This window comes from Uloborus diversus, chromosome 3 (genome assembly GCF_026930045.1).
Source record: "Uloborus diversus isolate 005 chromosome 3, Udiv.v.3.1, whole genome shotgun sequence".
NCBI classification, from domain to species: Eukaryota; Metazoa; Arthropoda; class Arachnida; order Araneae; family Uloboridae; genus Uloborus; species Uloborus diversus.
In genome coordinates, this window is record NC_072733.1 from 77,062,823 (window position 1) to 77,086,327 (window position 23,505).

Genomic DNA, 23,505 nt, shown 5'->3' on the forward strand with positions numbered 1-23,505 from the left:
AATAGATTATTAGTCTCTAAAAAATTTACTATCTTAATTTTTATCAATGTTTCAAAAATTTTGCAAACCACTGAAGTTAGACTCACAGGTCTATAATTTCCCGCACACCCTTTAGACCCTTTCTTGAAGAGCGGTGTAATGTTAGCCAGCTTCCAGTCCTCTGGCACTGTCCCCGAGTTATAAGACGCATTGAAAATATTTACAATTACATCTGCTAATTCCTCTGCACATTCAACTAAAATTTTTGGATAAATATTATCTGGTCCTGGAGCCTTAGTCTCTTTAATTTTTTTCAAATGAAGTAAAATGTCATCCCTGGAAAATACAAAGTCCTCAAGCTGTACTATAGCTTGTGTCTTGTTGATGTCAACTGCTGAGATACAGTTATCGTTAAAAACACTCGAAAAAAGTCATTAAGAACATTAGCAATATCACTATCATCCTGAATTAAAAGAGTGGACCAATCTGCCCCATGTTCTTGGTCTGAAAAAGTGCTGTCATATTTTTTTTCTTTTTGACAAAAAAATGAAAAATTGCCAATTATTATAAACTAATGGAACTTACTTTTTGAAAGGAGTTTAATTTTTTTCTAGCAATCTTGATGAAAACCATTAAAAAAAGTTAGTTTTCTGGTAATTACTCAGGACTACTGAAAGAACATTTTCTGGAATAAAATTTGTTCAATATAACTGTACCATGTGATTTTAATATAGGATTTGTAGGACCATAAGAGCTATTTGTTGGTCATAAAATAAAATAAAAAATATTAATCTTATTAAAATAATTGAAACCGGTTCAACCTTCCACGCGGTAAAACGTACTCCATCTCCCCCTATATTTGCAAAAATATAGGACACTTTTGATTATATTTTTGAAGATGTAGGAAATATAGCACAACTTCTACCCCTGCATTTTTGAACATTAAAAATTTTTTTGACCTTTTAGGGCAAGGTGATTATGCAAATACAGCGTTTCTGCTGGAAATTATTGTACTTTGTACACAAAATATTCATGACAGACTACTTACGTACTCGATAAACATTGCAGACAAGATTTTAATAAACAATTTCTGACAGACAAGTTTATATATAATTGACTATATGGTTATGGGAATCAACCAAAAAACCAAAAGAAAAAAAAAATAGATAAACCCTATGCCCATAATAGTTTGCAGCAGCTATGTTAACAAGCTTAGATTTGCGGGGACGGTAACACTGGGAGAGAAGAGTCTCAAAAATATTGTTTGCCACATGACCTCACCAGACTTTAGTCAGGCCATGGAAGCTACAAAAAGGTTTCCCCTTTTTATTTCTGATTCCACGGCTAATATTGAAAAATACTTATTCTTGCTTTCATGATCTACCCTAAAAACGTTGTAGGATTTTTGAATAGTCCTACATCTTACATACATGAATAAAGTTTTTATCATTCTTAATTAAATGGAAGAAAAAAAAATACTTGCCTCTTTTGATGGAGGGGATACAAAGGTTGTTTCATCTTTAATCTTAATGGCAAGTGCTATATCATCTGCATCAATCGTTTTTTTCTTGGCATGAGCAGAATAGACTCGAGCATCTGTTAGTATATCAGATGTATAACCTAATAAAATTATTACTCTATCAAATTGACAATTCAATTGAATATACATGAATATGGTCCAGGTATATACATACAAAAACAATCTAAACTACACGATACTGCAAATCACTCTAAAAAAGCGTCATGCACATTCTATGGTTTATAACAAAAATAAAATTAGTCATATGGGCAAAGATTGGTGAATATTTAAGATTGAAATTTTGAGTGAATACAAATTTAAAGTACAAACATAAACCAGGTGACAATTTTGATCCCCCCCCCCCCCAAACAAAAAGTTACTATTAATTGGCACCAGGTGTTGGTATGTTTTAAACAGTTGAGGTGATTTTATCTGGTTTTAAACCTCTTGGCGAAAACCTCTTTTTGACATAGTCGTCGAAAACCAAAATTTTTGTCCAACATCTGTCTAAATTAATATTGGACCTGGGCCTGTTCAGTATTTTTCACATCTGGACTTCTTTTTCTTTTGTGAAAAAAAAATCAAATAGTTTTGTAAAAAAAAAAAAGAAAAAAAAAACAATTTTGTAAAAACAAAATTTCAAAATTTATACATGCACTAATGTATTCAGGAGAGGGCACAAACTGTATCATTGAAACTTTCAGGTGGATGTTTTTTTTCTCTTATCTGTTGAGAATATTCTTCTTGAGAGTTTTCCAAGTATTTGGGGGAAAGGTGGGGGGGGGGGGGAGGGGAGGCGACAACGCTCTCTGGGAAAGATGGGCATCTCTTAAGGGTCAATAACTATACACTATATCACCAAAGTATTGGGACACTTTCAAAAATTCACATTTTTACAGACTTCTCGAGAAATAAGAGACTAATTCCTCTGTAACTTACACCACATGAGAAGTATGCTCCAGTTGTCATTTTCCAGTAAAAATTCAATCACCCATATGCATTTAGGTGGCCAGCAACAAATTGATAAAACCAAACACGTTTTTTGATCATTCTTCAAATTAGCTGTGAATTAAGCATAAATGTCAGCAATTAGTTTGCTTACTGTGTACAGTAATTTTATACATTTTCGTGAAAGTATCACTTATTCTCAAGAAGAAATAAGCATTTCTTCAAAAATGTTAATGCTGTTTGCTTGTTTTTGGCTCATAGCATGCAATTTTCAATCTTAGCTTACCAAACTTTCAAAAAACTTGACAGTTTATACTAAAATTTTAAACATAAAGGTTTGAAATTTTGATGAAATACAAACATTTAAAATACAGATGCACCGATAAGCAAATTGGGTGATTACCGATTAATCGGTTGTTGATAATATACTAATTAATGATTACATTTTTTTATTATTATTTTAAGACTTCTATTTCTCTATCACTTTGTTTTCAATGAGAAATATTTAATAGTTTATTTCTGAGAAATGATTTATTTTTCTCCTCTACCCTAATTTTCCAAAAACAATTTCAAAATTTCTTCGAATTTCCTTTGAGCCTCTTTTTATTTATTATTATTGATGTATTTATATAATGTTAACCAGACGTGAAAAATTTTAAAATAATAAGGGGCAGCATGCTAATTTAGGAGAACTTTTAATTTAAATTTTAATCATTAGTAGCCATTTCATCCAAGACCTATTCTTTATAAAAATTATAAGATTATTTAAAAGCAGTATTCTAAATGGGGAAAAGTATTGACGCATGAAATATGTTGCAACAATGTATATAATTCAAAACAGAAAAATTAAATTTAGAAAATAACATTGCTTAATCTATTAGTTTATAATAACATAATAAATCATAATAATAATGATAATAATTTCAATAATAATAAAGTTATGTACACATTTTTTTTAATCAAATGATGTTTAATAATAGTTTTCTTGTTGAATCAAATACTAATAGTTTAAAGAGTAAATTGTAAAGTGTATGATGTAATCCTATGTATAGTTACAAGAAACAAAATGACTGGAAAAAAAAAAGAAAGAAATGTTGAGTCATCAAAAGCTGGGGCTAGGGTATTGTAATCTAAATTTTAAAAATGATCCTGATTTTCTTGCATTAAGAAGTTTTTTTCTTTTTCATTGGAGAGAGTTGAGAGGAAGTTGCAGTGGGATTATATAAACACTGGTTTATTTCTGCTATATTCTATCCTTAATTTAAATAACATTCATGACATAAAAACAAAATGTTGAGGCAGGTGGTGTGTTGATACCTTGGGTGGGGATAAATATTTTTTGCTTTCCAATTTAAAAGTCCCGTCATCCGAATATCAGCTGTGAGAGCTCAGATTCTTTAAAATTCCATTTAGTTTTACGCACTTTCCAAACTTTATATTCTGTTTTTACTCTGTGCAGTTTCATCTTACATTCTATAGTTATGTTAGGACAAAACATTTATTTACTGTTGAAGAATGTTTTTTTCATAATTTCTTGTTCAAGGTTAACTTTTAAAAAAATACTTTGAAAAATATTTTTTCTGCCGATTAATCGGCAAAATCTAGCCAATCTCCCTCTTTTTTTTTTAAAAAAAATCTGATTTGCATAGTGGGTGCAAAGAGATTGTAATTCTCAAAGTGAAGACATGAAAATCATAAAAACGGATCATAAAGTTATTAATTTTCATAGAAAATATTTTAGAATTACATTTAGATTCCTATGATGAACATTTTCTCAATATCTATCAATACAGATGAAGCAAACATAACATGAAACCATCCATTCAGCATATAAATATTTGACTCATAAAAGAAAATGGAATTTTGCTTTAAAACTTAAAATAATGGTTGACACTTTTAACTTATTTGCCTCCTAATAAAGCAAAGTTAGCTAGAATACAAGAGTAAAATTTGATACTCATATTGGATAGGATATAAACAGCTTGCGTTTTTCAAAATGAAGGCATTAAAAGTATAAAAAAGGTCAATAAAACAGTTAATTCAAGTAAAATAATTTCAGAATTTCATTTTAACAGGTCTACATGATGAATACTATTAATAATTGACATATTCACCAAAAATTTGGAGTATAAGGTAAAATAAAATTGGGAAGTAATACATAAAAATAACGTGAATTCTAGTTTATGATCGGAACTTAATTATTAGCATTGAAAATTCAAAAAATAACAGTATCTAAAACTTGTGTGATTGGTTCAGCGGGTTGGTCGCTAGGACTGCTTATGTAAGAAAAGTTTCTTATTTAACAACCTGTATACAGGAGTGGACTGGCTCGGTCGCCATCGGGCATCCCCGACCGGGCCAACTTATATAATTGTCATGTTTAAAACTAACAAGCATTCTTTAAAAGCATGATAGGGAGGCGAAAAAAACAGAAAAAAAATTCCCCAACTTTTCACTGATTAAGTTCACCAAATTCCCCTGATTTACGTTACCAATGATAATGGTTTCCTCTCTTTGCCCTACTAGAAAACCATTGTTGAAATAAAATGCAGTATTTAAAACATTTTAAGCTGTTAATTAAAAATAAATTTTTAAAAGATGCTGTATGTTTTTTTAAAGTAATAATTTTACATAAGCTTATCAAGTGAACTTCATTGCAAAAAAAAAATGAAAAAATACATTAAATTTCTCTGGAAATATTTTAGGAAATTTAAAACAAGTATTTTTTAGTTCCAGTAGCATAAGAATCTTAAGAAATTATCAAAATCACTCTTAAAGACGTCTAATCATAATAAAACTAAAAAGTTTCTATTGAATTAATTTTGAACTAAATTTTCAAGCAGCATAATACTTGCTGTAAGAAAAACAAGTAGAAAGTATAGAAGTAATGTAATTATACTTGGGTAAATACAGTGAATGCCCCATTATCCACAAAATAGGGTGGCAGGGTAACCACGGATAAGCAAATTTTGCAGTTTATCCAAAATAGATGAAAAAGGATACTAGTGCACATGCAATAGCTTAAAAAATTCCGACTTTCTTACTTCTGTGTTAATTCTGCACCGAAAATGTACGCTCATTGAAATTAAAGCGTTCTAAAAATTTATCAGTAGAACACTTTTCCAACGTATTCAACAAAAAAAGCAGTATATTGAGGGGGAAGGGCATAAATATTTCACGGGAAACTGAATAGTTCATGTTTTTAATAATGTAACTTTAAAAGTAAATAACCATACCATTAATCATCCAAAATTATTTCTGTAGTAATTCATTCTATAAAATAATAAACACGTTGATGGAAATTCACACAAAAATAAATATCTGAACAATGTAAAATCACTATTTTATGTAATTAGCAGGGCTTAATTGCACTAGACAAAACCTTTAGCAACCAATTTTGCTCGCATTAAAGAATTAAAATAACTCGGAAATTACCTTTGCATTTTGTATAATTCAAAATTAAAACAAACTTCTTCAATAAATAGCAGAATCCAAGCTGCTACTTACCACATTGAATAGATTTCCAAAATGGTTACTTGATAACAAACTTAATGAATCCCGGAAATCGGCAAACTTCTTACGCACTCGCAAATCTGAAGTTTTCACACCAATAATTTGATTTTCTAAACGGTTGCTAAATGTCAAACACCTGCTACCTAACACGCTCAGTTTTTGTCACTGAACACAATCAACACTAGAATAAGAAAAGCTTCAACAGCAGCATTTATTTAACAATGCTCCAGTTATTTTTCTGACCTTTAGATCTTCAGGCTAACGCTCTCCAACTGAGTTATTTCGGCACATTTGTAACAGGTTTAACTGATACCTTTTTTTCATTTCCGATTCACAATTCTCTTAAAATTCTTCAACGCCCGCAAAATTTAGTGCAACTATATCAGAATGTCTGGAAAAAAAACATAAAAAAGTCTTCTCCCCGGCGGGGAATTGAACCCCGGTCTCCCACCTGACAGGCGGGGATACAAGTGATAAAAATTAAATAATTGATAAATAATGAATAAATAATTGATAAAACTTTCATGCTTGTCAAAGTATGACAACAGAAACAGTGGCACAGCTGGAAAATAATTTTAAGGAGGCACATTGAAAAACATTCGCTATAAAAAAAGAACTTGGGGGGGGGGGAAGAAAGACCTGGAAAATTTTGAAACTTATAGTTTTAAAAACGCAATTTTAGACTGTCTTTGTTGGTGTTATGGGGGGGGGGGGGGGGAATGCACAAGGGGCTCCATGGAAATTTGTAGAAGCTGAAGCCTTAAAACACGATTATAGGCCATATTTACTGACTTTAGAATAAGAGATGGAACTCTGCGCGATCGTTTTTTTTTTTTTTTTTTTGAAAAATATATATAAATTAATTTTTCCTCTCCCTTCTAAATCAAAAACGTAACTGCCGACAACTTTAAAGATTTTTTCGGAAAGGGGATTCCAGAGCTTTCCCCTGGAATTTTTTCAAAATGAAAGCCCAAAAAACTTAAGCAATATTCTCTGATATTTGAAAGAGAGGTTCAAAGGCTATTTCCATTTAAATTTTTCGTAAGTCATGTTTAAAAAACCTAATTTTTGATGATATTAAAGTGATGCAGTTCGGACGCCCTTGCACGAAAAGTCTTAAAAACGTGATTAAGATCATATTTGGCACATTAGGGCCGGCAATCTTTTGAAATTGAAGCTCCAGAAATGCAATTCCAGGTTGTAGGTGGATTTCGAATACAGTTTCAAGCTATGTTGGTTAGTATTTGGGGGTTTTCCCGGAAATTTTTGTAAACTGAAGATTTACCAAAAACGAAATCTGAGATGCTACGTAATGTTTTTGGCAGGATGGTTGAGATTTGGAGGAGTAGCATTTTGAAGACTTTCTTATTTTTAGACGAACTGGAAAAAAGAAAAGTGGAAAAAGAAAAGAAATAGGACTTGGGGGAGGGGGGGAGTAGCTGACCAATTAACGTAATTATGGAAAAACATTAATTCAAAGATTTCTTTTTAAAAGAAATTGAGTTTTACCAAAGAAAATTATTTTTTTTCTCATTAAAATCACTTTGTTTTCCTGAGACGAGTTCTTTTTCTCGTCATTAATAAAGAATATTTTTGAAAAGAATTCAATTCAGCATTCTGGAGGAGAGGGGGGAGGGTTAGAGTGGTGCAACCAAAGGAGTGCCTCGTGGACCCCCTCCCCCTTTCTAGTTGCGCCACGGAGCAGGAGGGTATTGATTACTATAGTTCTAAATTGAAGGATAATAATGTACAGGGCCGATCCTAGAGTGTCTGCCGCCTGTGTGCAAAGAACTAATGTACCGCCCCTGAAGCATGTTTTGACTAATACTTAACGCCCATATAAATCTTTCTTCAAATTTCTGTATCAAGTTCTAATTAAAAAAAAAAAAAACAGAAGAAGGATGAATTTATGTAAAAAGTTAGAAACTCCTTAAATACAATTTATATCTTTGAAGAAAGTAATAAGTACCGAAATTTACTAGTAGTAAAAACGCATTTTATAGTCTGTCTTTGGTGACATCAGAGGAGGGAGGGATCGCCCCCAGAAAATGTACGAAATTGATGTAAGAAAAATATATGTAATTAATCTTTGGTGTTTTGTGCTTGGTTGCAAGGACAAAAGAGTCAGGAACATTCAAGAACCATGGAGAAATTTTCAATATTGACGTCAAAAATTGCAATTTTAGGAAATTTTTTGAAACTTGAGGGGGAAATAATGTTGGAGTTCTTTCCTGAAATTCTTTCAAAATTGATGCAAATTGCAGCCATTTTTTGTGACCTTAGTTTAGGAAGGATCGACACTCTCCCCGAAAATTTTATAAAACAGAAGTTTTAAACACGCAATTTCGGGTTATCATTGTTGAAATTGCTTTAGGGAGGAAGATTCGGTCGTGTCCTATTGAAAGTTTCCGAAATTAAAGTTTAAAACTCAAATTTAGGCTGTCTTTGGTGACGTTAGGGGGTCTGGCATCTTTCCTCCGGCAATTATCGGCACTATTGTTTCAAAATTTTTTTACATTTTTGGCTAGATTTGGACACAATAGTGATTATGTTGGAGAAAAGGGGGATCCGGGGTATTTCCCCCAAAGTTCTTCGAACTGATGATTGAAAAGCACTATTTTAATTTGTTTTTGAATACGTTAAGTGAGAGGAGGTGGGATTAGGGGCCTCTCTAGAGACGCTATTTCAGTCTATCTTTGGTAGTAATGTAAGGGAATGGATTTCAGGGCCCTCTACCTCAAACATTTCGAAAAAAGAATTCAAAAAATGCCATTGAGCAATTTTTGATGACGTAAGGGAGGGCTGTCTAATAGGGTGGTTCGAAAAAAACGTTTTTTCAAATTTGGTATCCGATTACCCCTCAAAAGTTGCAGTTTTGTACCCTGAATTCGGGAAAAATAATAAAAAAATCCTAAATTATCATCTATAGTTCGCGCATGTCGCCTAAAGTTACGAAAAAAATAATTTTTTTCAAAAATTTTCATAATGTTGAAAAAAAATCTAATTATGTTTTTTTATCCAACACCAAAAAAACAACAGTATGTAACATATATTTGATTTTAAAAATGGTTTTATTGCTGTTTTAAAATAATTTTGGTTCGCAAAAAAAGTTATAAAATGGTAATAAATCGGTGAATTCGGACATTTTTGACTATATTTAAATCACATCGTTGTACCAAAATTAATAGTTAAAAGGTTTTAACTACACTTAAAAATGAAAGTGTGATCGATGCATGTATGTTTCTATAAAAGTCAAAAATAAACTAAATTATTCGCCAAGACCGTGATCCACGCATTAAGCCACCGCGGCACGGCGCCTACTTGTCGCGACATGCAGCACACTGGCCGAGCTTGTGCTGACATGAAACCATACCGCACCCGTTCCTCACCTCACAGTCAGTCAGTCAGTCCTAAACAATCAACATGGCGTCTACCAAAACTTCTAAGCGTTTGAGTCTTTGTCCAATTCTTGGTAAGTCAAAACCTTTTAGTGAAAGTGTTTTACCCACACATAAAGATGTTTTGTTAGCATGCATTGAGGAAACATCAAATTCTGCGAAAAATGTACCCTTTTCCGAGATATCTCATTGTGTTGGTAATCAAATAGAAAAAATTTACAGTAAAGTTTCTATACCAACTGTAAGTCATCAACGTGTTGTAAAATTAATTAAAGATTTGCATGACAAGTATTTTACTTTGAAAAAATCATTCAATCGTGATAAACAAAAACCTAACTTTAAGAAAAAGCTTAACGAGTTTGTCAGTGAAGCCAATAACAAACTTTTTGACATTGCTTTCTGCAAATGTGTTATGCATTTTACGTGTTCATGTGGTAAGAGGCCAAACTCTTGTAATTGTAAAATAGTTATGGATTGTAGGTGTGATAAGGAAAAGAAAATCCCTATTATTGAGAGAGAATTTATCTATGACCAACGAAATATGAGGTTAAGGTATATTGGTTCCTTGGACAGAGTAGAGACAAATAAGTTAATTAAAAGAGATCAACGATTACAAATCTGTAAGAAACTTAAAATTGATGAACCTGATGTTAATGCCAGTAAAACAGATATTACAATTGAACCTTTACATGACATTCTAATCGAGAATTGCGGAGATGACAGTGACAGTTTACCATCGACCTCTCAAATGCGAATTAAACTTCCTGCGACTGCATTGATGAGTGATAGATACGGGATATCAGATAGAGCCACTGCCACTATCGCTTCAAGTGTTTTACAAGACATCGGCTTAATCAATGAAGGAGATTTATCACTTGTAATAGACAAGAGCAAGATCAGAAGTGAAAAACATAAAGTTACATAAAGAGAGTCCTTACAAACCGAAAATAACAGTGCTAAGATATATGGGGTATATTTTGATGGGAGGAAGGACAATGTTTATTTCCAAGAAAAAATTGGTAATAAAATATATCGAAGACTGAAGAAGGAAGAGCAAATAAGTTTAGTACAAGATCCTGGTGGAAAGTACATAGTCCATTTGACACCAGTAAGTGGCACAGGAAGTGAAATTGCATCAACCATTTTGAGTTTTTTAGAAAGTAAGGAATTTGACCATAATGAACTTGTTGCTGTTGGATGTGACGGCACAGCAACAAATACAGGTTGGAAAAACAGTGCAATACGTAATCTTGAGATTAAACTTGCCCGCCCAGTGCAATGGTTCATATGCTTGCTTCATTTCAATGAACTGCTGCTGAGACATTTGTTTGAAAGTGTAGATGGTGAGACTTCAGGGCCAACAAGTTTCTCGGGAACAATTGGCAGACTTTTATTGAACTGTGAAAAACGCCCGGTTGTTAATTTTGAAACAATCACTGCTGAAGATATAAACATAACAAAAACTGACTTGAGCAAGGACCAAAAGTACTTACTTGACATATATCAAGCAGTGAAGACAGGAGAGTGTCCTTCAGATCTTGCTGTGAAAGATCCTGGTCCTCTTAGTCATTCTAGGTGGTTGACATGTGCAACTAGGACACTAAGGCTATATATATCTGAAGTGACACCCTCTGAAGGACTTAAGATGCTTGTAGACTACATTATGAAAGTATACGCCCCAGTTTGGTTTGAAATCAAAAGGCATCCATCAGTGAAGTTTGGACCCAAGCACATCTTCAAAGCTATTCAGTCGTCACGTCAGCTACCCGATAGTGTAAAGCATATCATTGATCCTGTGATGCAGAGGAATGCTTTCTTTTGTCATCCGGAAAATATGTTAATATCAATGGCAGTAGACGAAAGAATCCATGTTCGGCAGTTAGCTTTTCGAAGGTTGCTAAAAGCTAGAAATCAAGAGCCCAAAGGGAAATCCGTGCGTACATTTCAACCTCCGACCATCAATTTTGCTGCTTCAGATTACATTGAACTGATTGACTGGTCTCAGTGTAAACTTTCACCTCCTCCAGCAATGAACCATGTGTCAAATGAGAGCTTAGAACAACTGATTGGTAGTAATGTTTTGCCGGAGTTTGACCCAATGAAATTTCCTTGCCATACTCAAAGTGTGGAAAGAATAGTAAAACTGGTAACTGAGTCTTGTACAAAAGTTTGCGGGGAAGAAAATAGAGATGGTTTCATAAGAGCAACACTGCTCTCAAGATCAGTCATGCCATCGTTTAACTTTAAAAGTGAATTCAAGACAATGTCTAAAGATGATAAGTAAACTTAAATTCACTATCATGCTAGCCAAGAATTGGTGAATGTAAATATGTAAATATTGTAAAAAACACCCCTACATTTGGATGGATGGTTGGGTAGGGAGTGGGTGGAACTCGAAGTGCAGCCACCTCCCCGTGGTGAATTCTGGGTAGTTTCAATGTCTTTGAGACGAGCTAAGAGCTGCACACATACATGCATCGATCACACTTTCATTTTTAAGTGTAGTTAAAACCTTTTAACTATTAATTTTGGTACAACGATGTGATTTAAATATAGTCAAAAATGTCCGAATTCACCGATTTATTACTATTTTATAACTTTTTTTGCGAACCAAAATTATTTTAAAACAGCAATAAAACCATTTTTAAAATCAAATGTATGTTACATACTGTTGTTTTTTTGGTGTTGGATAAAAAAAACATAATTAGAATTTTTTTTCAACATTATGAAAATTTTTGAAAAAAATTGATTTTTTCGTAACTTTAGGCGACATGCGCGAACTATAGATAGTTTAGAATTTTTTTATTATTTTTCCCGAATTCAGGGTACAAAACTGCAACTTTTGAGGGGTAATCGGATACCAAATTCGAAAAAACGTTTTTTTTCGAACCACCCTACTGTCTAAAGAAAAGACAATTTGGAGCCATCATTTTTAGGTTATGTTTGATTACAATAAGGAAGAAAGGGTGAATAAAAGACTTAATTGGATCCTTAAAATCGGTGGTTCAACCAGCGAAATTTTCAGAAAATAAAGTCCTAAAAACGCAGTTTGAATTCTTCTTTAGTCTCGTCAAGGCATACTTTTGGATCTTCGTTTTGGAGCTGCACTTAAAATTTGTAACCCGGGCCAAAGGCCCTGTCTTCCTACCTGATATAAAACCGGGCAGTTCATTCGTGATTTTAATTAGAAAAAATTGCTGTAAAGGGGGAAAATTAAAAATTTTAATTTGTTGATTATATATGTTTGACTCTCAAGGCAGTCGCAATTTTCCATTGTCTCTCCAGTTTCCACGCATCCACGACTGCTGAAGACAGAATTTGTTGCTTGAAATACTTGCGAGAGTATCCTATCAGCATAGTTTTTTTTACACAAAATATGTCTTCATTGTTTAGGGTCAATAAAAACTTGGGAGGCTGGGTAGCATAGTGGCCTTTAGAAGGCACCCTTTCATGCTTGGGGAGGGGGGGATTTTCGTCATTGCCCCTCCCCTGTATCCATGCCTGATTACCAGTTCTGTCATAAATTTTGCAACCAAATGAAGCATGTGTGTAAAGAATTGATATTAATGGATAATGGAGCAATACAATGTGCTCTAACATTCCACTTTTCTTAATATGCTATGCTGTTGGAAAATTGGCTCTTACTTTAATAATTGAACAGTTAAAATTCAGCATATTTGTTCGACTTATTATGTTATCTTGTGAGAAATTCTCGAGAAATTTTGCTGGATTAAAAGAACTATATGATGCGGCCTGCGGCCACCCCTTGCTTTGGCCGCCCGTGTGCGGTGCACACTCTGCACACCTGCTAGGATCGGCCCTGATAATGTAGAGGATATTCCACCCTAAAATCCGAAACTGAAATTTTTTCCGGTGAAACAAATGATTCTAAAATACGGAATCCTTAAAAAAAGCATTGAATTTAATATCTAAAACAAACACATTGAGAAAAACTCTTTCTTTAATCTAGTATGAAAATGAATAAAGAAAAAGGGAGTGGAGGAATCATTTACTAACGCTCAAGTTGTTACTTTTAGAAACTTAAAAGTTAACCTAAATTATTGCCTACCAATAATATATATATTACGCACAAGTAAATAATATGCAATTAAATTTTTGTATAGCATGATGCAGTGGAATTACTATGAACAAAAGTAAAAAATTACAGAAAGACATATTGTACAAATTACAATATACGACATATATTCACCGCAAGAACCAAAATGGGGATTAGCAAATTTCCCAAAGAGCCGCTTCGTCGTGTAATATAGACATAGCGAAAAAGTATTCACCGCTCCACATATGAAGAAAAATGCTTTATGTGTGCATCAATTAGCATCATGTGTTTTCAAAGTAAAAGATTGCGCTTTTGAATAACATATTTAGACACAACGAGGCAATACTTTTTCCTTTTACATAGGCAGCGAAACAGATTGTTTGTTTTAAAGAGCAGTATTATTTAATTGCTACTATCAAAATGAAAAGTTCAATTTTTTTTTTTTTTTTTTTGGTGGGAGATTCTTCCCATTTGGAATATTTTTGATTGGTTGAGCTCGGCGCCTTTTGACTCTGATGCCATCGTGTGCTGCACAACCTTGCACATAGGGACGGCGCCGCCCTGCACATGATATTATTTCAGTCGTAGATCAGCTATCTATATGCGTTCAAAACATTAATTATGCATCCATTCCATGGTTTAATATTAAATTAAATAAAGGTAAAGCCATTAAAAAGGCTAATAGAAAATAACACAACAAGAAAAGCAGATCTAAGAGAGAAATATCAAAAAGTTTTACCTTGCTATCTCAATAGTGTTGGCTGCCCATTTGGAACAGTAAATATGTAGGAATGCCCCTATTCTCCAAGGTTGGGTGATGGTGCATCTCTTCAAATCCTACTCAGAACCCTCCCTTAAAATGGATCAAAAACCTCCTTAATTACCCCCCCCCCCTAAAAATTCCAATGACGCAGTCTGCACAACGGACTCTCTCTTCAGGGGCAACCTTGAAATATCAGAGGATAATATTTACTCGTGGATTGCAGGTCCATTTGGAAAAGACCATGGTTCACTGGTAGACTAGTCTACAACAAGCTATGGCTACCTTCACCATAGAATAGAATCTTAGAATACTTAGCAAGTGGGGACTATGATAAACTAGTGGGTCAAAATATGCTTTTGCCAACAAGGCCAAAGTTAACCAGTCCGCCCCTGCTTGTACAGTAGGGTCATTCCACGTCAAATCAACCCAAAAAATGAGATTTTGACACCCATAGTCTCGGATTTTGATGAAACTTGGCATAGTTGTTTCTATTATGGATGTAAGAAAGAATGTAATTTTTTTTGCTGTATCTCGAACGGTTTAGATTTTATGGAATGTCAAAGTTTTCTGAATTTTACGATTTTTCCCGATGGCGTGCGTGAAAACTAATTCGCATTTATGCAGAAAATAAATTATAACTTCCCTGTTTACCAACCAATATTGTTGAATTTTTTTTAAAATAAACCTGATTATCCAAGGTTTACAGAAAAAATACAATTTCATCAATAATTATCAATAAAAAAATAAGAAAAATTCCTAAAGTACAATTTATTAAGTTTTTTTGAGAAAGTTGGGAGCTATACTTAAAATGAGATATCTCCAAATGGGTAGTAAATAATACCTCCATTTTTTTTTCTGATCTAAAAGATGTATTTTATCACATAAAAAAATAATTTAGGTGGTTTTTACACTCCTTCATTTCAACAAGGGGCACAAAACATTTTTTAAGATAGCTGCATGAAGAAAAAAACATTAACACCAGCCTTGCTCTCAAAGGGTAAAAATCTGACTACTATTATGCAATTTTGTCTGGAGCATACCTTTATATTGAATATACAACTTATAAATGGTAAAAATTACATTTAAAAATTTTGATTACAAAATTAAATGCTGTAATGAACATTCGATGAGCACGTTCATTGTAATGAAAATCGCAATCTTTAAAAACTTACCTCAAGAAACATGCATAATATTAAATACTCTTTTAATTGCAGATAGGGGAACTTGTATTTTCAAAAATTGAGTTGATTGTTTTCATAAAGTTTTGAGAAAATTGGTAAGTTCTTCCAGTTGTTGTTTTGGGGGGCTCCACAACTGCAAGGACATGAGTAATAGGGACTGCACAAATATCCTCCCTATTTGGCCAGAAAAATGTTGGCGAAGGTGCATGAGGATGCATAAAATTTACAGTAACATCTTTTTCTTCTTCATTTACCTCATTCACCATGCCAAAATACCACAAATTGTCATATGCAATGAAGCACCCAGAATACAACTGTTCTATTTTCACAATTGAAGTTTGCTGTTTGTTGTAGAGATTGAAAGTGAGAGCTGGTTTTTCATCACTACTAATTCTTCTTGCTTCAATGTTTCCCAAATTATCCAATGGTCGAAAATTGTGGAACATTCTTGTTCCGGGAAGAGTTTCTACTGATTTAAATCGACTTTCTAAAGTCTGGCGAGTTAAATCGACTTCCTGTTTAGAAATTAATTGGAAGTGAATATTTTTGAAGCTAGTTTTGCAAAACTCAAAAAGATCATTTGTGGTTAATACTTCTTTGCCTAGCTCTTGTTGATAACTGTGTTTTCTGGCTCCACATTTGACAGTACCCCCTATTCTGTCACATTCCGTTTTTCCATGACTAGTTGCGTGGAATGACCACTGAGCTTTTAGTTGAAAGTCATTCTCGTGCATGCACAAATTTATAAAATTGAACTTGTTTTTGTTCTACCCAGCACATCCATCACTGAAGTAGTGAACAATCCTGATTTGAGGGTGTTTCTCTTTGATGAATGCTATTACTATTTCCTGAATCTTATGCACCATAGCTACATCATGTTTTAGGTCATCAGATATTATGCAAAGTGATGAAATATTTTTTTCATTACTTGGACCTTTGCAATGGATCATAACAGGATGAATAGTACATGACTGTGAGGTCCAATGGCAAACTTGAGCTTCATCTTATATTGTAAAACCATAATTTTCGCTAAAATCCATTGATATTACAGCAATGTATGATGAAAGTTTCTTTTAAATTTTTGAAAAATGAAGTTTGCGATTTGGCTATGAATGCATGTGGAATCAATTTGTTCAATTTTTCAACCAATATATCAATGAATTCTGTCATTGAGCTTGAACACCTTATCATTTCAGTACGATCTGTAGTAACCCACTGGCTGTACTCAACAAGTTCTTCATTTTCATAATTTTCGAATTTAGACTCTAAAAACTGGATTAGGTTGGTTTTTGATGGGCAGTCATCACAATGTCGCAGCATGCATTCTCTTTTTGTGTCCTGGCAAACAATGAAGGACATAAGTTTTTTATAATCTTCTACCACTCCCGCGCCCTTAATTAGCAAAATTACATTTTGGTGAATTGTGCATACACACACTAAGTGTGTGCCACTGGCACCAGCCAAAACACACCACTTTGGTCTTAATGAACAGAACTTGGACAAACCTATCTTTATATTTGGGTATTCTATTTTAAATTTTAAATACAGCTCCCTGAGGTTACACAAAATTAAGCGTTTTCTTTCGTAAACGTTTTTTCGAACACTCACAACATCCTTCATTATAGGCAGAATTCTAGAATGTTCGCTACTTTGATAAAACTGTTCTACTAATTGAATAGTTTCAGAACTTAACATTTTCCGCCGTCTTGGCTCCGGTTCTGCTAAAAAACCTTTATCTTTAAACAGTTTTTGTGCTTTGCGAACTGTGTAATCAGAAGCATTGAAAGTCTGTATTATTTTCCTTTTTGGTCACATCAATGCAGCTGGAATTGTCAACATTTGAATTTGTTTTTCTTTTTTAGAGCATTGCTTAAGTCTTTCTTAATAATGGAAATAAGTTGATCTAGATGTTTGGATTTTTGAATAATATCTTTTTCTGGGACATCTTTTTCTTCTGGCAAATTAACTTCAAGAATATTTTGAATTTTTTCTTTTACAGTTTCATGCACTCTCTGTAGCTTTTCTTTGCCATAAGATGGTTTGCTGTGTTCTCCAAGTGCATGTAATTTCACTGGGGAGCATCCAATATCATGCAAAGAAGAATTTAGTTCCTCGATTTGTCTTTTTTTTTTTTGTAATTTTTTTAACTCATTAAGATTCAATCCATCATCTTCTTCTTCTGAGGAATTTCTGCTTTCACTGGTTTTTTCAATATCGTCAGAAAATTCATTCAATTGAGAAAACTTGTTCCTGCAATTCGCAAAAAGCTTCTGTCCTGGTTTCACTTGAAATCCTTTTGCTGAAATAATCCTACTTAGTTCTAAAGTTACAATGCGAAGTCCTTTCTGAATTGAAGATTTGTGTCTTTCAAAAGGATCACAACAACACTTTTGTAAAAATTCATACTTTTGCAAATACACACATTGATGATGAAGACAAATAGTTTTTAACTCATTGCTTGCACCTGTTCTTAATTTCAATAAAGTTAACTCAGATTCAGAGAGGTTTTTAGTACTCTTTGTGTCCTTTTTCTTGACAAAACTCAACAAATGACAATCACTATGCGTAACTTCTCCAACGCTACATGTCTCCATTTTTAGTTTACAGCCATGCAAAATCAAAATTTTACTAGCAATTTTTTTTTTTTAAACGACAATATTAGAACAGAAACTTTTCACTTCTAATCACAACTAAAAATACTGTAATTGGAAATAAGAATCAGTTAAAGTAGGGCAATTCTTTGAGAAACAGGACATGGGTAGCAAAAACTAAAATAGCTCGAATTTTTATCAAATTTTGGAGATTTGTAGCAAAAAGTATACATTTTTCATTTATTAGTATTTTTTTTACATTTATGGTTTTTGTAATACCAGACAGACAAGTTTAAACAGGCATCCAGAAGGGTGCAGTTTACATAAATACATATTGAGCAAACAGTTTAAGCTCATGTATAATAAAATATGCTTAATTTTTACTTGTTTGTTATCTGCTCAATACCAAAGAGATTACTTTTAGTAGAAATATTGTTAAAATTAAAAATATATATGTTCTAATTGTATTTATTAATAAATTATAATGATGGGAATTTTTAATGTAATTCTGTTACCATAATGATATTAAAGTTTTCCTTATTCTAAGAATAATGTAGTTAAAAACTAGATGTTCTGTTTTTCTTAGTGGCGCACTGAAGAAGTAAAGTGATGCAAAAAAATTTGTAATATGTTTTTAATTAGTGGTAAAATTAACGGTAACGGAATTACAAAATAGGTAACGGAATTACGGTAACGGAATTACATTGAACTTTTTTATGCATTAATTAACTCCAGGTAGTTGTAATGTCATATATGTAAACAAATTTAGTTCATTTCTTGTTGTGGTTAAGTTTTTTTGTATCTGAAATAATTATTCAGTTTCATTTGTTCTTTCAAAAATAAAAATAAAACGGACATTATAAGTTGTGCAAACATAAAACTATATTTAGTTTAATATACAACTGCTTCTTGGGAAGTAAAATAAAGAACTAAACTTTAAAAAGTTAAGCTGTTTTAATAAAAAGTTGTTGCAATACAACTCAACTTGTTTGTTTTTGTTTTGCAATAAAAAGAACACGCATGTTTTTTTAACAAGGTGAGCTTTGCCTGGATGTTGTTCTTAGTTATACAGTGTGTTTCAATTCTAAGTAAGTTTAGTATTATATTTTGTAAATCACAATAACTTGAAAATGGCTTTAACTGCTAAGGAAAAGATGAAGAGGTACAGAGAAAAATTAAAAAGTAATCCTGAAAAAATTGAAAGAATAAAATTTAAAGACAGACAAAGAAAGAAAATGGCAAAATTGAGTATGGGTAAGAAGAAATTGGCTAGTGAAAGAGTGAAAAACAGAATGCGTGTTCAAGAGCACAGAATGAGAAAGAAAAAATCTTCAGAAAATGACACAAACAATCCCAGTTCAGCAAAAATGTCTGTGACAAATTTGATGACACCTCAGTCAATAGGAAAAGCAAAACAGCGTGTCAAGATGCATTTACCAAGATCTCCAAGGAAAAAAATTATTGTAATAAAAGAACTTGCCTCTGATGTTGGATTACTTTGTAAGCAAAGGGAGACAAAACAAACAAATACTCTTGCATTAAGTTCTGAAATCAAAAGTAAAGTAAAAATGTTTTTTCTTGAAACATCATGGGTTTGTCCTGGGAAAAAAGACTATGTAACTGTATAAAATGATAAAAAGAAAATGAAAATGCAAAAACAATTCATGCTTTCAACTTTAAAAGAAGCACATAGTATGTTCCTGCAGCAAAATAATGATGTGAAAATAAGTTTTTCAAAATTTGCAATGTTACGCCCAAAGCAAGTTTTGCTACAGCAGGATGTTCCTCACAATACTTGCTTATGTAAGTACCACGAAAATGTAAGGTTGTTATTACTTGCTTTAGAAAAAGTTTTACCTCAAGTCCCAGTATCATTCAAAGAATTTTGTTCTGTTATTACTTGCAATCAAGATAATGAAAAATGTATGTTCTCTGAATGTAACAATTGCCCTCAGCTTTCCTTTATTAAAGCCTGTGATGCTTTTGAGGAAGTCAAAGATTTGAAAATAGAATGGTATCAGTGGACAACAGATAATGCCAAAGTGCTTAAGACAGTTGAAAACGGGACTGTTGAGAACTGCTTTGCTGCATTAGAAGAACAAGTGCCAAATTTTCTCCGTCACACATACATTAAGAGGAGACAAGCAGAATCTTTCAAATTTCAGAAACTAGATGTCCAAAACAACAGCTCCAAAGTAATTATCCAGGTTGATTTTGCAGAGAATTTTACAACAATAAATCAAAATGAGATTCAATCTTCTTATTGGTCCCACAATCAAGTTACTCTGTTTACTGTTTGTGCTTGGGAAGCAGAAAATGTACACTCCTTTGTTATCGTGTCCGATTATATGTCCCATGACAAATATGCAGTAATAACATTTTTAAAAATAATAATTAAGGAACTAGAAGTTAGACATAAACAACAATATGATGAGTTAGTATTTTTTTCCGATGGAGCATCAAGTCAATTCAAGCAGAAGTACTTGCTTTGTGCTCTCACCCATCTGAAGAGAAACATCACTTGGGAGTTTTTCGCCACGAGCCATGGTAAGGGTGCTGTTGATGGGATTGGTGGGATTGTTAAAAGAACTGTGTCAACCGCAGTATTGTCCAAAGAAGAGCAAGTACAAAGTGCTGCAGATTTTTATCGTGTAGCTAAAGCAAAATGTGAAAAAATTACCGTGTTATACTGTGAAACAAAGGAAATAGAAAAAAATATGCAAGAGTATAATAAAATATGGGAAAATATTTTACCCATTCCTAATGTGCGTAATGTGCATTATGCTAAAGCTATGAGCGAAAGTGTGATGGAAATAAAAAATATGTCGCTTTCAAGTGATTATACATATCACAATTTTAATCCCAAACCTTTCTGTGAGCCGACGAGTGAACTTAATCTACCAATTTGTAATGGCCAGTGGGTCTTAGTTAAATATACGCCTGCTTCTTCAAGCAAAAAAAAGGAAACTATACATCATTACGTAGGACAAGTGATGACCACAAAATCTTCTGGGCTACTTGTAAAATTTGTAAAGCGAAATGGGGACACTTTCATCTGGCCTTCACAAGATGACTATGATAATATTCAAGAAAAAGATGTTTTGATGACAATTTCTGAACCACAAATGGATCGCAGGGGTCATTTATCCTTCACAAATGATCAGTTTGTAAAATTATACAATGTAAAGTAAAATGTAATCAATATTTATGCTGCATATTTCTCATTAAAAATAAAATTCTGAATTAAAAAGCAAAAGCTTAATAAGATGTAATTCCGTTACTGTTGATGTAATTCCGTTACTTCCATTTAAATTCCAAATAAAAATATTAACTAATGAGTATATTTTCAATGACAAATATTTTTAATAATATCACATGTGGTCAATTGAACCACAGAAAAAATAAATAAAATCATGTTTTAAATTCACAGTAATTCAAGTTTGACTTAGCATCACTTTTAACTTTGTCTTTTTTCTGTAATTCCGTTACCAAGTATTAAAAAAATTCTAAAAAATGTATGGATTGTTTGTGAACTATTTCAAATGCAAATTTTGTTTACTGTGCATACACTTGTTATGCATGCATAGTATGATAAATTTAAAAAAATAATAACTTAGTCTAATTCCAATCAAAACTTATAAATTTGCTCTGATGTGTAATTCCGTTACCAAAGAATTGCCCAGTATTAAACTCAATCATATGTGTTACTCAAGCAACAGCTTTTGAATGACTGACTGGTTAAGGTTTGTAGTTCTGTTTCTATGATGATTTCATGTGTGGGAAACCCTAAGTGCAACTGCATAATCTCAAATCATATAATATGTGGTATGAACTTGTATATTTTACACAAGTCAAGGCCATATGTTCTGTTTCAAAAAGACCTAACTTTTTCAGACAAGTTTCATGTATGAGCTCTCAAGGGAGGGGCTCAATGAGCCTCTCAAGAGAGAGGCTCATTGGGCCTCTCAAGGGGTTTGTGCAGCTACTTTGTTTATTTTCATTCATCACTTGGAAGTGTAGGAGGAAGGGAGGGGGAGCTCTTATTTATTACTTGATAAATAAAGATGAATGACAGTGGATTATCCTGGTTGATCACTTTTCTTTCTTTCTTTCTTTTTTTTTGGCTTAACATTTTGGTTTTGAAGTTCCCAGAGAAGTTAGTTGAAACAATTTCTATCTTTAAAGATTAAAAAAATGATGAAGGAAGGGAAAAATTACAAAGGTGATTTTTAAATGTGATAAAATGAATTTTTAAGATCATAAATAGGAGAAAAAAAGGGGGGGGGGATATTGTCAGCTCAATTTTTGAAAGTATTAGTTCACTTATCTGCAGTTAAAAGATTTTTTAACATTATGTATGTTCCTTGAGGTAAGTTGATGATTTTCATTGCAATAAACATGTTCATTGGATGTTCATTATTGCACCTAATTTTTGTAATCACAAGTTTTAAATGTAATTTTTACCATTTATGTGTTGTATATTCAATCTAATTTTTCATCCAGACAAAATTGCATAATAGTAGTCAGATTTTTACCCTTTGAGAGCAAGGCTGGTGTTAATGTTTTTTTTTCTTCATGCAGCTATCTTAAAAAATGTTTTGTGCCCCTTGATGAAATGAAGGAGTGTAAAAACCATCTAAATTATTTTTTTATGTGATAAAATACATCTTTTAGATCAGAAATAAAAAAAAATGGAGGGATTATTTACTACCCATTTGGAGATATCTCATTTTAAGTATAGCTCAAAACTTTCTCAAAAAAACATAATAAATTGTACTTATTGAATTTTTCATATTTTTTATTGATAATTATTGATGAAATTGTATTTTTTCTGTAATCCTTGCATAATCAGGTTTATTAAAAAAAAAATTCAACAATATTCGTTGGTAAACAGGGAAGTTATAATTTATTTTCTGCATAAATGCGAATTAGTTTTCACGCACGCCATCGGCAAAAATCGTAAAATTCAGAAAACTTTGACATTCCATAAAATCTAAACCGTTCGAGATACAGCAAAAAAATTTTGCATTCTCTCATAACTTTATAAAAGGAACAATTGTGCCAAATTTCACCAAAATCTGAGACTATGGGTGTCATGACTGGGTTGAAGTGACATGGATTGACCCAGTAGAAGACCATTATAATGCACACCTTGGGACCAGAGCTTTTACGTTATATAGGTTTTTGGGTTATATAGATAATTTCACAAATTTTGAAACTAATATTCAGAATATATCTATGAAATAGCACTTCAGAGTGAGTTTTATCTGCAATGAGTATTAAAGCACTAACCTTACAATTAGTCATTCACAAAAAAATGTTTCACAATTAAAAGAAAGTGAAATATCCTGCACTTCTGCTAGCTTCATGGTTTGCATAACAGCTGCCTCTTCAAGAACCATCTGATATTTTCTGCTTACTATGAATAATAATTTTCATTTAAAACCTTTAAATTAAGATGGAGAGATGAAAAAACTGTTCCAAAATTTAATTTGCCTAACAATTTTTATGTTTGCAAAGCAAAACAAATGGATTTTTTAAATTCCAAAATAGAGA

General features: G+C 32.6%; 1 protein-coding gene across 1 annotated transcript in view; it reads right to left on the bottom strand.

Annotated features, from left to right (window-relative positions):
- LOC129218404 (transcription initiation factor TFIID subunit 9-like) overlaps positions 1 to 23,505 on the bottom strand; it is an 87,153-nt gene that overhangs the window by 59,324 nt on the left and 4,324 nt on the right. Inside the window, exon 2 of the mRNA XM_054852654.1 lies at positions 1,463 to 1,599. Coding sequence (XP_054708629.1) covers positions 1,463 to 1,599 — 137 coding nt within the window. The remainder of the gene's footprint in view (positions 1 to 1,462; positions 1,600 to 23,505) is intronic.